At 38.6% G+C, this 15,625-nt stretch overlaps 1 protein-coding gene across 4 annotated transcripts in view; it reads right to left on the minus strand.

The window, feature by feature from the left end:
* Positions 1-9,374: 9,374 nt before the first annotated feature.
* DPP10 (dipeptidyl peptidase like 10) overlaps positions 9,375-15,625 on the minus strand; it is a 680,612-nt gene continuing 674,361 nt past the window's right edge. For all 4 annotated transcript variants that reach the window (XM_066345442.1, XM_066345444.1, XM_066345441.1 and 1 more), the window contains 2 exons: positions 14,535-14,608; positions 9,375-12,418 (listed from right to left, as the gene is read on the minus strand). In XM_066345442.1, the coding sequence (XP_066201539.1) occupies positions 12,284-12,418; positions 14,535-14,608 (209 nt within the window). In that variant the 3' untranslated portion in view covers positions 9,375-12,283. The remainder of the gene's footprint in view (positions 12,419-14,534; positions 14,609-15,625) is intronic.

Genomic DNA, 15,625 nt, shown 5'->3' on the forward strand with positions numbered 1-15,625 from the left:
AAAATAAACATGGTATATCACATACTAGGATATAATTTAGTCACAAAAAAAGAATGAAGTATTGATACAAGCTAAAATATGGATCAATATTGAAAACATTACACCAAGTGAAAGAATTCAATTATATAATATATATCATATGATTCCATTTACATTAAAATTTCAGAATAGGCAAATCCATAGAGGGGGAAAAACTAGATCAGTGGTTTTCAGGAGCTGGGAAAAAGGAGGCAGGGAGGATGGCTGTAGACATAAGTTTTCTTTCTGAAATGGTAGAAATATTCTGAAAATACATAGCGGCAATTTTTGCATAACGTGGTGAATATAATAAAAACCACTGAATTATACACTTTAAAAGAGTGTGTTGTATGATTATGTAAATCATACTTCATTAAAAAAATAAATTTAAGAAGAAAATTATAGAAAGCATCCAGATACTAAACTTGATAAAATAAGGTTCAGAAGCACAAGGACTGGTGAAATCTCTTTTGAATAGAAGATTGAGATGAAAATCAAATAAAGGATGGGGTCATCTATTACTACAGATGGTCTCTCTCTTTTTTTTTATAAATACATTTTTATTAATTTTAATGGGGTGACATCAATAAATCAGAGTACATATATTCAAAGAAAACATGCCCAGGTTATTTTGTCATTCAATTATGTTGCATATCCATCACCCAAAGTCAGATTGTCCTCTGTCACCTTCTATCTAGTTTTCTTTGTGCCCCTCTCCCCCTCCCCCTCTCCTTTCTTCCCTCCCCCCCCCCCCCAACCACCACACTCTTGTCCATGTCTTTTAGTCTCGTTTTTATGTCCCACCAATGTATGGAATCATGCAGTTCTTGTTTTTTTTCTGATTTACTTATTTCACTCCGTATAATGTTATCCAGATCCCACCATTTTGTTGTAAATGATCTGATGGCATCATTTCTTATGGCTGAGTAGTATACCATACTGTATATGTGCCACATCTTCTTTATCCAGTCTTCTATTTTTTTTTTTTTTTTACAGTGATTAAAGCCTTTAAGCCAGGAGTCTCAAACTCGCAGCCCGCGGACCGCATGTGGCCCGCCGAACAATTTTGTGCGGCCCGCAGACTAATCCACGAAGTTCAAAATATTTTGGATAAAATTAAGTAAGCCTAGGGGCCTACTTGTATTTTTCATTTCTCTAGCATCCTAGCTAGATATTAGCTTAGTTAACAGCAGTTGTGATGCGAACTACAGTTTCTGGTCGTTTTGTGACACTGAGTAAACTGCATGTACAATTGTGCTTGTTGTACTGATTTTTTTTTTTTGTTTTCAACTGCAGTGAGAAAAGTGTTGCGTAACAGTTGCCTTTTGTAGACCTAGTGCGGCCCGCCGAACAGCTGTGATCTTGCTCTGCGGCCCACATGCTGAGTTGAGTTTGAGACCCCTGCTTTAAGCAAACTCTTGGCCAATACAGCAAGAATCCATAAAAGAGTAGTGACCTTAACATGTTCACCAAGTCCAAGTTGGCACCAACACCATTCCAAATCCCTGCAAATGCAGCCCAACCCCAGTTCAGTCCGTTAGGAGCTGTTACAAGGAGCAGGAGTTCAGGAAATGTCCGCATGGCACTGGAATTGTTGTCACAATACTATACTTTGCAGCTCACGTCCAAGTCCCAATGACTGCTGCTTCTAGCTGGTAATGATTCAGGTAGACTGGAAAAAGCCATTTGCAGCATGTGTGGAGATGGAGCTTCTGTTCTCCTCTGCCTGGAGAGATGAGACCAGGTTGCTTTTCCCTGGAGCTCTGCGACTGTGGCGTGGTAAAGAGAACCTTGGGATACACTAAGCTGGATGGCAAAGGTAAAATCATAATAGAAGTTGGCAAAAGGGGGAAAGAGAGCTCTAAATTAGGAGTAGGTCCCAGCCTGAAATATGATTGGGGCATTGAGGTAGGAGGAAACATTATATATTAAACAAAGCAGCAGAAAATAGGACTATCAACACCCACAACAGAGATCTTTGAGGGAAGAATAAAAAACCTGACTATTCAGGCAAGACATGGTTAAGTGGCCCTTATGCAAATGAGATCAGTTTACCTGCTTCTTGGAAGAAATACCCTAGGCTCGTCCTCAGTGTCGTAGATGGGGCTGATGGCCCTGGGCACCTTCAGCCTTCAGTGGGATGGTCTCTTTTTTATTGAATGTATTGGGAACACATTGGTTTGCAAAACTGTACAGGTTTTAAGTGTACAACTCCATAAAATGCCATTGGTGGATGGTCTCGAATTAGCTACCTATATTTTGAGTGCTAGACAAAGAAGCTTTCATAGCTTATCCTTCTAAAGATTAGGTACATTCTTAAACTATGTTGTAAAAATAATTTAATTTTAGTTACTGGCTATAGACCTGTTCAAAAGTAAATACATAAGAAACATACTGGCCTTGGCCACTTTGCTCAGTGGTTGAGCGTCGGCCTGGCTTGTATAAGTCCCAGGTTCAATTCCTGGCCAGGGCACACAGGCAGCACCCATCTGCTTCTCTACTGTTCCCCCTCTCCTTTCTCTCTACCTCTCTCTGCCCTCCCAGAGCCAAGGCTCCATTGAAGCAAAGTTGGCTCAGGCACTGAGGATGGTTCCATGGCCTCCACCTTGGACTCTAGAATGGCTCTGGTTGCCATGGAGCAATGCCGCAGATGGCAGAGCATCGCTCCCTAGTGGGCATGCTCGGTGGATTCCAGTCAGGTGCATGCAGGAGGCTGTCTCTCTGCCTTTCTGCTTCTCATTTCAGAAAAAAAAATGCAGGGGAAGCAGGTGGTCCCGACATCTGCCAGGAAAATGGCTGGTGTTCAGGTTACGGGATCCCCAAGACCCATCTGATAGGGATGGCATGTGAAATTGGCAATCCACTGGTCCTCTCTAATGTGCAGCTGGTGTTGGCCTTAGAAGGTAATAGGTGTTTTTTGTTGGTTTTTTTTTTTACAGCAGCAGCAGCAGCTAAGAGAACTGTTAAGGCAGCACAGGCCTTGAATGTGTTTGACCCCACCAGGCCCTGTGAGCTTGCTGAGGGGTTTGGATGGGCTTGTGGCAGTGGACAGCACACTGTGGAAAGGTGTGAGGTCTGTTAATAAAGGGCTGTGTGGCCAGTTGCCTGTAATGACCTTCACCTTGGTGGTTAGCACAGACAGCTGGGCTGGCTATAGTGGACTGATTCTTGGACTGCAACCAGAAGAGGGCACCAGCTCCCTTAACGGATGGGCATGTCAATTGTGGACAGTACTATGAGAGACTTTGATGTGGGAGCATGGCACCTGTGGAGGCCCTCCTGCGCTGGTTCTCATCCAGTTGCAGAGGTGCACCAAGGACACTTTACAGTTTCCATGGACACAGCTCTGGACTATACAGGCCCTGCCACCTACCATGGGGTAGGGAGTTAGAGGTGGGCCTCCAGGTGACACCCTGGGCAGAGTGCTCAGGGAGACATTATGAAGGGAACTTTTGTAATTATTGTGTAGCTTTTGCTGTTGCTATAGTCTCTGTTTGTTTCCTATGATGTAGATTGTGAAGCAAGCAACCCTAAACAGGTGGCCTGTGGGGCAGCTGTGTTAGGCTTGCTTGTGGGGTTACCGGCTGTAAGCACTTTGCCTGATTGGTGCGTGAGTGCGTGGCTGCACCACGTGTGTGTGACCTATGTGAGGCTGTGGGTGCTTGCACTCAGAGAGATGGGGGATTGTGGATGGCAAATTGTGGATTGTCTGCCAGCCACTGTGAGGGGCCATTTTGCTGTTTGTTTGCCTGAGAAGTGGGTTTCCTCTGCCTGTGTGCTTGTCCACCGTTGCGAGACTTTATTAAATGAGAATGGCCCAGTGTTTTCTGGCTCCACAGTTCCTCTACTGTCTGCCTGAATCCAGTGTGGACCTGCCTGGCCTTGGCTACTGGCATTACAGTAAATGAATTAAAAGTGAAATAAATAAGCCTATTAATGAGCCTATTCTATGTCCAGGTACAAATTAATCAACAGTTAGTTTTAGCCATTATTATTATTAACTTTTTATTTTCCTAGCAAATTACAAACAAGTTAGGGTATAATATAAATTACACATATTAAAAAGTATACCTCATTTTCAATGAAATTTGAACAGGAATTAAAAATAACTAAGAACTATATTAGAACTTGATAAAAAATCAATAAGGGTAAAATAAAGAAAATTTCTACACATTGTACAGAGTTCAGATGCAGTTAAAAATATTATTTTATACATGGAAACTCTTACCTCCTGTAGGGTCAGGCACCATGGAGATGCAGATTCACGTCGAGTCTGGACAGACGGTAAAGGAAGGAGCTGAGGGGCTGGAGGATGGTGGGCCATTCCATTTACTGGAGGCTCTCAAAGATAGGGAAGCCAAAAGAAAAAAAAAAAAACACAAAGGGAAAGGAAAACCTTCTTTTCACAGTGGAGGACAAGAGATCAGAAAACCAACCATTCCTCTCAGTGGTGGGGCACAATCTGATCTCTGCCCCTCAGGGGAAACACTTATATCCTTACAATAAATAGCGCTGTCACATGCCCACTCACTAATTGCACAAAGGGCTTGCAGCTGGTAAACCTCTGAACAAGCCTAACACGGCTGTTTTCTCCACACCTCCCTTCACTACTACCTATCAACTTGGGGACAAAAGAAAAGAAGGCAGGCTCTGTGGCTTCCTGGACCTGCACAGTGAGAAGATCGAAAGGAAGTTTAGGAAAGAACAAAGAAAAAGACTGGTTGGGGTCTGAGTTGAGTGGAGACTAAACTGAGTTCTGAAACCAAGTGGTGAGCTAGGTACAGTACGTTATTTTATTTATGTTTTATTGTACAGAAATAGTTATCTTTCAATAGGATGTGAATTCTTTCCTTCACTTTGAACAAGTTAACACACCACAAAATTAGAAAACAAGCTAATTTTTTAAATCAATGTCCCTCTGCCAGGGATGATTTGAATTGAGAAATAATTGCCAGAAAAATAACAGGACTTTACTACAAATTTTTCTAAAATTGAGAATGGGACAGGAAGCTGCATCCAGACCAACCACTGTTCAGTGTGACAGTAGGCCATAGAGGCCTGTTGATTTGGATAAAATAGGTCCATTCATCATGCACTATTTCTTCAAAGAGGATGGGGTCAAGGAAATAGCATAAGCAGTATGGGGAGCATTCGAAACTACTCCATGGAAATCAGAACATGATTGACTGTGCCAGTCCATTTTAGTAAATGATGACTCAGCTATAACATTTAAATTAAAATATCCATTTATACAGTAGGTGTGTTAGATTAAGTGTTGAAAAGAGAAGGATACTGATGCTTTATCAGACAGCATAGTACCTGGAGTATAGTGGTCACAAAATATATTTGAGTTGTTTCACAATTTGAAGCCAAGTATGACGTCGAAATTTTCTATTTGTTTTGGAAAGAAAATGGACAATTTGTTATCCCCAAAATCCAAATTTCACCATATACTGAAAATAACACATTTTGTCCTGAAGGGCTAGAGAGTTGTAACGAGATCTACAGCCATTAAACATGCTTATGAAGGAAGAGCTTTGTTCGCTATGTTTCCTTAGCAGGCCTTTTCTGTCCCATTGGAACAGATCTATGCAACCCATCAATCAGGATAATTAATGATGTGAATTAGCAATTCAGGCCATACAAAGACAATCAAGTCCTGTAGGGTCAGGCACTCATAAATTGTGTGAGAGCAAGTAAAGCCTGTAAAATGGGACAGTTAACAGAGCAATCAAATTTCAAAATTGCCTGCCTGCAGTGGAAAGTGTGTCAGTGATGAAGAGAAGAGGGGAAGTGAGAAGAGAAAATATCAGTGAGGTACAGGTATGGTGTACTAACTCTTAGGAATGAAGGGTTTGTGTAAGGCCAGTAGCCACAGCCACCATCACAGCCGCCTGGCCCATGCAGGTTCGCATTTGATTCAGAGAGACAGCAATGAAACAACAGAGCCACGAACTGGTGGGCCATCATCTTTAATCCTAGCTTGCACCCAGCGGGCAAGTAATACCACACACTGGGCTCCAAAACCCACTCATTCAGTGCTCACAAAGCTACTAACTTATCCAAGTTTCCTAGAATCAAAGGTTTCTAGCTCACCAGCCTTATTCACCTTTGTTCCCCATCTTCTTCTCTCTGCACAAACTCTGCACTAACTGGCTTCTCCCTCAGCACTCCGCCATCTTGGCTGCTTCCCTCCTCTCCTCCAAGTGGCCATACTCTGCTCTCCTCTCAGCATGGGCTCCTCCTGGAACATAATCCCTCTTTTCCCAGAACGTGATCTCTCTTCCTTTTAAAACCTTTTGGCATGAAAGCCCTCCCCCAACACATATTAACATAATCACGCTCATCCCAAGCAATCACCTGGGTGACAGGCTTCCATGTGGGCAGCGCCATCTTTAACAAAGTGAGCATGATATATTTTATCTGCCCAACAGTGTGTCAGATATTTGGGTCTCTGGGAGGAAAACTTTACACACTATCAAATGACGGGTCCGTGTAAAACCCCCAGCCCTCACCATTCAATGCCTTGAGCTGTTCATCTAGTGGAGATGCCTGCAGTAAGGACCCTATTACTTTTATTTGGGTATCTCTGTCTCTACTGGGCCATATATCCGTTTTCCTACCATTCTTTCTTGTTTCATCCTCACTACTGAGATTGCTAATTCAGTTGCAGCTGAAACTTGTACAAAGGCACTTGAAGGGAATTCTACTTAAGACTTCTGGGGAAAATTATCCTTCTTGATAAAAAAACAATTGTTATTCATTGCCCCTCTATCCTTGAATATTTCTGTGAAAAGACAGATTGCCTGGGGCCCCTGCAGTTATCTTGAAGCCAATTGAAGGGGACAAATTAAAGACTGAAGCTAGAGAAGTGGAAAGGTTGGAAGAGCCTGGGATTTAATTCCCTCAATAATTTGTTACACACTCCCTACCCCAAGCTCCCAAATTTAGCTCTTGTTTGATATGAGTAAATGAAGGCTCTTATCAATTAAGTCAGAGATTCTCAAATTTCACTGTGCATACACACCACTGGAGAATCTTGTTCCCATTACCTTTCTGATTTAGTAAGTCTAGGGTTGTACCTGAGAGTCTGTGTTTCTAATAAACTCTCAGGTGATGTCTAAGCTCTAAAGTTTACATTCAGTTTTTTGAAGCCAGATGCATACCATATGGTAAGACAGTGAAGGACTTACTGTTGAATCCAACCTGAAGATATGCAGGATGCACCTTAGGAACTCACCAGCTAAAATAACTCATAGATGTAATTATTGTGTGTGAGGACTTTGGGGTCATTGTGGTCTGTGTTCAAGTCTTGATTCTGTTATTTATGCCCTGTGTGACTCTAGTGAAACATTATTTGACCTCTGTGGATCTGAAGTTCTTTTCCAGAGAATACCACTATCCATCTCACATGGTTGCTTTGAAGGTTAATTGAGATAATGGGATTAAAAGCCTGGACATTGAACAAATGTGAATTCCTTTTCTATGACTCTCTTGGTAGTATAGAATACTGGGTAGTATAGCATTCTGAGATGTCAAGCTGCATTCATGTTCAAACGGTGCTGGGCCTGATGGAACAGGACAGATTGTGGTGATCAGCACAGACTTTCTTTGTAACCAAGGTGCTGTATCAAAAGCCTGTGATGCTAGTATCAAACTATCTTAAATTTAAAGTTTAATAGAAAAATAGTCAAAATTGTACTTTGATATGACTTTTTTTTTTCTTTTTTCTTTCTTCTTTTTTTTTTTTTTTAGCAAAGTAGAGAGAGAGAGAGACAGACAGGAAAGTAGAGAGATGAGAAGCATCAACTTGTAGTTGTGGTACTTTAGTTGCTTATCAATTGCCTTCTCATATGTGCCTGGACTGGGGGGCTCCAGATCAGCCCAGTGACCCCTTGCTCAAGCCAGCAACCTTGATCTCAAAACCTTGAAGTTTTGAACCTGGGTCCTCAGGGTATGAGGTAAATGCTCTATCCATTGTGCCACCACCTGGTTAGGCATTACTTATTTCTTTTTAAAAATCCACCTAACTTGCCTTTGATGAGAAAAAAGATTTTTGAATTTGCTGACTTTCTCTTCCAATGTTGCTGAAATATTGCTAAATGAAATGAGTGTTGTTATTATATTTGGTCAATGGTAAATAAAATCTATTGCCTATAGTGATAAAAAAATTGGGAGGTAATGCAATTTTCTAAGTCAGATTGTAAATGAGATTGTGGATGTCAGCGATGCTTTTAAATATCCTTACATGATTTTTGGATTTGCAGTGATTGAAGACTAAGTAATCTTTTCATATTCACAAGCCTGAGTGCTCGAACACAGTGTTTTGAATACATCTAGGAATGATTTAGGAACGTCCTTGGCATAGTGCCAGAGCAAGGGATTCTATTAATGACTGTTGAGATCTAGTTGTGGTCTGCTGGTAAGACTTTCCATGAATAGGAGTAACTCTTACATATCCAACATATAAAACAGGTATATTCTCTTGACAGACATGTTCTCTTGACATTGAATTCAGGTAACATCCATGTAGTTACAGTGGGCTATCATTTACTTTGTAGTATTTTTGCTCTCAAATCATTCTCAAGAATATCTGGAAATATGTGTTTAAGTATTCAAAATCCATCCTCACATGGGGTAAATATGGATTAAAATTCTCCTTATTGAAAGAGTACAGTGGTGAAGAATGGCTGAGAACAGAGGCTTCTAAATTAGCTGGAGCTAGGTTTTAAGCTCTTTACTCATTAGTTATGTGAATGTGGGCTAGTTACATACATTTCAAGACTCAAATTTCTGATCGGTAAAATGAGAATCATAGTACATTTTCTAGGGCATGTTGAGAAGATTCAGTCTGATAATGAATATAGAGCACTTAGCACATGCTTGGTACTTAGGGAGAATCTAGAAATTTTAGATAGAAACAGCTTATTCAAACCTGAGTGAAAACACTTCTCTATTCTCATTTTTTATCTTCATTCTACAATATTCACAGTAGTAAGTTCTTGTGGGAAGAAAGTAGAGCTGAGTCAACAGCTTGTACACGTGTATTTTATCGAAGGATGTGATTTTAGGAAATATGTGTGGGAGACTGAGAAAAGTGAGATGTGAAAGAGAGAAATAGAAAGGTATACTGGTGTGGGCAGCTGAAGTTTCCAAGGCCTACCAAGGATAATGCAGAATGTCTGGAAGAAGAAAGAGAGGCATGTATAGTCTTCTGCTCCCGTTTTCCATTAATTAGATTTGATGGGGGTGTTAACATTCTTATATAGGTCTGCAGTGTGTAAGTGATGAGTCTGTTGGCCCAACAGACAACTTTAGTATCAGAGAATCCCCAGAACAGAAAGTGAGAGCACAGCTGAGGAATTAGGTTTTATTTCTGCAAAGCTCATTGCTGCAGGATATGAAGATGGAGAGTATGTGGGGAAGGATAAAAGAAGTATTTCATACATGATTATAGAAGCCTTGTGCCCTTAATGAAATTGGAGAGCAAATCAATCCCAGGTGCCCACCATTTGTGGACAATGGCTTAAGTCCTTATAGTAAAAACCAACATTTAAGTCACCTCATTCTAGTAGATCTATAACTGGCATCTGCAAAACCCTCAATGGTGATGTTTATGCTGAAAATCCAATAAAAAAAAAAGACATTCTAAGGGTGAGCTAAGATTCAGGTTTTGAAGACACGCTTTTTTCCTTGGTTATATCAGGAAATACAAGTAGATCAGCAGTGTCTTCTTGGTCTCTACGTTGTTGAGTCAGAGACCTCGCTGGAGGAAATTAATGAAAACACTTTTCCTTTCAAAATGCTTCAAAAGTTTATGTGTTTATTTCTGTGGCTGATTTAATATAGCTTACCTGTTTTATTTTATAGTTGAGCTTGCTTTTTTTAATTCTAAGGGTGAATTATCATTTGGAAAGCTTGCTGCTGGAGTTCTAGGAAACTCTTGGAATGCACAAATACATATAGACTAGTAGGGTTCTGGCCACAGGCAATGTGTAACAGGGAAGGTCGACTCGCACAACCCCTCTGTTATCTGGTGTCTATGTGTTCGTGAGCATCCCTTTTTTATTATTATTATTAATTTTAATGGGATGACATTGATAAATCAGGATACATATGTTCAGAGAAAACATCTCCAGTGAGCATTCTTTTATCTAAAATGGACCAGTTATTAAAACTCAAAATGTCCTACAAATGAAAAAATTTTCACCTTCCTACTAAAAAGTATGTCTTTATCTGAGATCTATTTAGCCTTTAAAGTGAAAGTGGGTTCCAGACAAATATCTTTCACATTATAAACTGTATTAAATTAATTGAAAAATAGATAAACATTGATAATAATAATGAAACAAGAGAAATAATGAACAGTAAAAGGCAAATACACTTTAAGTGTTACTCAAACAGACATTCAATAAAACCACAACTTTCAGACAACTTAATTATTTGCATCATAAAAATTCTAGTGGTTGAAATTCAAAATATTGATTAAAAAGCTTCAGCTGGACTTTAAATCAGCTTAAAAAGAAATTTCCATTTTAATAAAATAGGCAAAACTTTCCTTTGAAACATTACACCTTATTTTTTTAAAAATGTGTTTACTATTCTTGAAAAAGACCTGAAATGTATCTTTCAGAAAAGAGAGCCTTCCCATTTTAAATTAAATTCAATGGAGCAGTGAAGACACAATTCCAATGCAATCAAAAGAACAACAGAATATCCCCCAAATGACGTACATTTTCCAAGTAACCAGATCTGGGGGTTGATCCTTTGACAAAATAGGAGGGCTACTGAGCAATTCTAAGACATTTTGAAGTGTCTTCCTGGCATTCTAATGTCCTGGTTATCCAGCCTGTCCTGTAAGTGAAGTGTGAAGATACTCTGACATTAGTTACCAAATTTAATATTCTCATGACTTAAACTGCCTTCATGCGGTCAAGTTTATTTTATGCTCTCAGTTACTACGGCAAGTCAACACAGCAAAAGAATTAATGCACTTTGTGCCTTCATCTCAGTTAAACAGCAAACACAGCTGTTTGCGAACTTTTTGGCCAATGCAAAAAAGATATTGCATTTCTAATTCTCACCAGAAGTATTTAAATTAAAGAGTAACAGATGAATCGGGCAGGCGCAGAATACCAAGTAGAAGCTGCAAAAGCATCAATCCAGCTCTTTGCTTTTACAATGAAGATGAGAATTGATTTTGCATTGAGAGAGAGAGAGAAGTAAAAGGACTAAGTGTTTTTAAAAAAGCCTTCTCCACCAAAAGAGCAAAATAGCACTCAGTGGCATTGCATTGTTAACAAAAGTTCTTTATCAGAAACTATAATTTAATATTTAAGTATCTAATTTACATGTGACAAGGTATCATATCCAAAAAATTAAATTGCAACTAGAAAACTATTAACCACTAAAAACGATACCAAACACAACCCAAACATTTATAGGAAAGCAATAGCTAGAATTTGAATTGGAAAAAATGTTTCATCATATTTGGCTCATTAAACAAAGCGTCCATTACAGCCTGTAAAAGAGCATTTCTTCTAATTCATCAAATGTTTATCCTTTGTAGCATGAATAACATGTAAAGATAGATTTATTGACTGCATATGCACAAGTGTGTATATATATTGTGAGACACACACTCGTGTATAGATTTAAAGATATATCTACTGATAAATTGCTGAACTTTGGAAGGTGCTAAACTCCATATTTCTACATGACCTTTGATCCATTTAATAATGCCTTTTTGTAAACAGAAATTACATAAAATATTCTGTTTTTTATTAACTGAATATTTTCTTAAGCATAATAATAGACAATGAGAATTGCACTTATTGTAAAGATACAGTAAAATGTTAGACTGCAGCTCAGCCATTGAAGATCTCTTCAGGAATTGTGGTACTGAGAAGTTGTGCATTATATGCAAAGAAGGTGACCATTGAAATTAAAATGAGAACAACTAGTTACAGAACAAATAGGGGATAACAGAAGAAAACATGCACTATTCCAACTTTAATGCAAAACTAATTCTTCCCAGGAAACCAAACTTTGACCTTCATTACACAAACAAACAGATTCTGCACCCTTGGCAAACAGTAGACTTGGACTTCTATATTCAAATTCTAGTTTATTGTCTCTGAGTGTGCTGTTCCAGTGTCATCTCCTTAAGCTGCCCTTGAAACTCTGGAGCATCTACATATGACAGTCTCTTGGTTAAATTTCATTGAGCGTCAATATCCCCTTCAGTTCTACATAAATAGAGTCATTATTCATCTTCTTCTGGTTCCTGTGGTATCACAGCTATCTCTTCCTTTAAACAATCACTGAAGAATCTGAGGATTGTGCTGTAGAGATGATACTTGCTTTTCTCAGATACCTTATGACCTTCATCTGGATAAACCTAAGATTTTGAGGGGAAAAGTGATTTAAAAGTTACCAAAGCAACTATTGTTTCTCAGAATTCATTCTTTTACACAAAAGGGCAAATGAACTTCAGGAAATGATATCTAACTAAAATCTCACCCAATTCAACTCTGAGTTTTGCATATTAAACTTTTTCATTTTTATTATAACCATATCATAATCAACATTAGAGACAAAATACAATTTTTGTAATTTAGAAAACTTGATTGTAAACTCATTCACTGTCCCTGTGAAATGTATGTAAGTATTTTTTTAGCTCATTGCCAGTTTTACAACAAAGGTGATATCTTTTTCAAAGACTGGAAACCATCTCTTTGAAATATAAACATTGAGGGAGACAGCACCACAATCTCCCAGTCTCTGTGGGAGAGAAGAAGTCTTGCTCCAAATTGTAAAACTACCTCTTGTCATAAAGGTACAAGAAAGTTTATGTTCTGTTTTGGTGAAGCATTTATGCAAGTGGACTGTGTTTCATTCCTGCTCAGTTTCAAAATGTTTGCAGCCCTTTGTTTCAAGAAAGTTGAATTTAGTCTTTCTCCTTTATTTGCAATAATCTTGAATAAAGCCGTTCTTGTCTGCTTAATCTTGTGCAGTGCAATTTTCACTTTGACAGTATAAAAGACATGAGTGACTTTTTTAGAATATAAATGCAAATACAAATTCAATTGTCACATTAATTCCTGAGTGTAGAGTTTTTAAATGGTGCCTTGGTGCCTTCTGAGTAAAGACACACTCTTTCAGATTGTTAATGGTATGACCCACTATTTGCTTATCTATTCATCTTAATCTGTCATCCTCCTAAGCCTGGTTCCGGTGTTCTAGATATTTGAACTACTTTTAGTTTTTCCAAATGTTGGGAAATTATAATTACTTTTTTTTCCTTCTTAACTCCTCCTTCAGACTAAAAGTTCCTTGATGGTATGTCCAAAAGTATGTCTTATTGACCCACTTAGTATTGTGACCTTTGTAAAGTAATATATATATTTTTTGACAGAGACAGGGAGTCAGACAGAGGGATAAATAGGGACAGACAGACAGAAAGGGAGAGAAACGAGAAGCATCAATTCTTCGTTGTGGCACCTTAGTTGTTCGTTGATTGCTTTCTCAAATGTGCCTTGACTGGGGGGCGGGGCGCTACAGCAGATTGAGTGACCCTTTGCTGGAGCCAGCGACTTTGAGCTCAAGCTGGTGAGCCCTGCTCAAACCAGATGAGCCCGCGCTCAAGCTGGCGACCTTGGGGTCTTGAACCTGGGTCCTCCACATCCCAGTCCAACACTCTATCCACTGTGCCACTGCCTGGTCAGGCTGTAAAGTAATTTCTTGATAAATATTTCTTAAATATTTTGAAAGCACAGATATAAATGGTGTTTTAGCCTCTCCTTTTTTCTCATAACATTTACTCAAATCACTATTCTTCTCACCTTTTAGTATAACAGTGATGGAAAATGAGGAAAAGACAGAGGGACTAGGGGAGAAATAAAAAATTGTTCTAAAAGAACTTGTTGCCTGACCGACCGGGCAGTGGCACAGTGGATAGAGCATCAGACTGGGATGTGGAGGACCCAGGTTCGAGACCCCAAGGTCACCAGCTTGAGCGAGGGCTCATCTGGTTTGAGCAAAAGCTCACTAGCTTGAGCCCATGGTCGCTGGCTAGAGCAAGGGGTTACTCGGTCTGCTGAAGGCCCGTGGTCAATGCACGTATGAGGAAGCAATCAATGAACAATTAAGGTGTTGCAACACGCAACGAAAAACTAATAATTGATGCTTCTCATTTCTCCGTTCCTGTCTGTCTGTACCTGTCTATCCCTCTCTCTGTCTCTATAAAAAAAAAAAAAAGAACTTGTTATTGGTGATATTAATAAAAGTCCAAAGAGAAAAAGACATTGCATAAGAATGCTAGGCAGTTGTAAAGCACGAACTCATCTACATTCTCAGTATAAGTAAGAAGAGAGAATACAATATTTGGTAGCTAAAATACATAGTAAATAAATAGCATGGGGGAATGAACAGCACAGAAGCTGTTTTCTGATTTTGCAACCAAAAAACCTAACTAGGAAAACACATAAACACATTCTTCTGGAAAAGTGGCTTACCTGCATAGTATAATTCACTCCTGCTTTTATTAGGTGTTTGATTAATTCTGCCGAATGCTGAAAATGAACTTTTGCTGCAAGAAATTAAATTATAATATTTGAAAGAAATATGTTTATAAGGATCAGAACATGTTATGTCATTTTTATTCAAAGAGATTGTTTTACTTTGCATACATTGTGCATTTAAAAGACTAATACTTGGCTTTAACTGGGAAGCCAGTAGAAACAGTGATGATAAAACTTTTAGCTTTATGTTATAAAAAAATACTGAAATGGGAGCCATGACTGAGTAACTACTTATTGTACAGATGTTATTTAGATTTACTTCATTGGTTATCGTTTATTATGTTTATTTTTTCACATTTTATACCATTAAAACAATTTTAACATAGTGAATGCTTGTCCTGATAATGTAGCAAACCAGTTTCTATTCTTTTCTGAGGATTACCAGAGCCCAATCTCAGTTAGACACAGACATTCTGTGTTATTTTAAATTAAAAAATACCCCATGTTGAGAAAAGAGAGTACACATATTATTATTCAAAGGTTAAATATTTAATGCAGATCATGCTGGTTTCTTCTGTTTCCTTCTAGCCTCCTTCTGCTTGAACTTAAGGTCCAAAACTTCAAAATAAGCAGCACAGCAGACGGGCTGAGTAGCAGTACTGGCCCAAACCAGCATTGACGACTTGGATGAATCACTCAGAACTCCTCACAACACTGTGCTCCCAAGTTGCCTGAGCTATTCATTCCTACACTATGTACATCTTCCAAATTCTGTAAATAATTTTTAAGCTAGCATTTTTAAGTTGTCTGTAAAACTAGGGAAGACTTATCAATATAGTTTAAGCTGCTTCATTGCTCTTATTCTATGATACTGATTAATATTGCTACATAGCAGACAAGGAAAGTTTCCAAATGATCGTTTGAATCTTTTTAAAATCTACCCAAGATCTTTTTAAATATTTTACTATACTTCATGGAAAATGCCCATGTTATCTCTAAAGAAGTTTATATCTTGCTCTGAAAATTTGAGCTACTAGAAATGCTAATGAATAAGAGTAATAACTGGGATAAATGATCTCTCTTAT

This window comes from Saccopteryx leptura, chromosome 7 (genome assembly GCF_036850995.1).
Source record: "Saccopteryx leptura isolate mSacLep1 chromosome 7, mSacLep1_pri_phased_curated, whole genome shotgun sequence".
In the NCBI taxonomy this organism is placed as follows: Eukaryota; Metazoa; Chordata; class Mammalia; order Chiroptera; family Emballonuridae; genus Saccopteryx; species Saccopteryx leptura.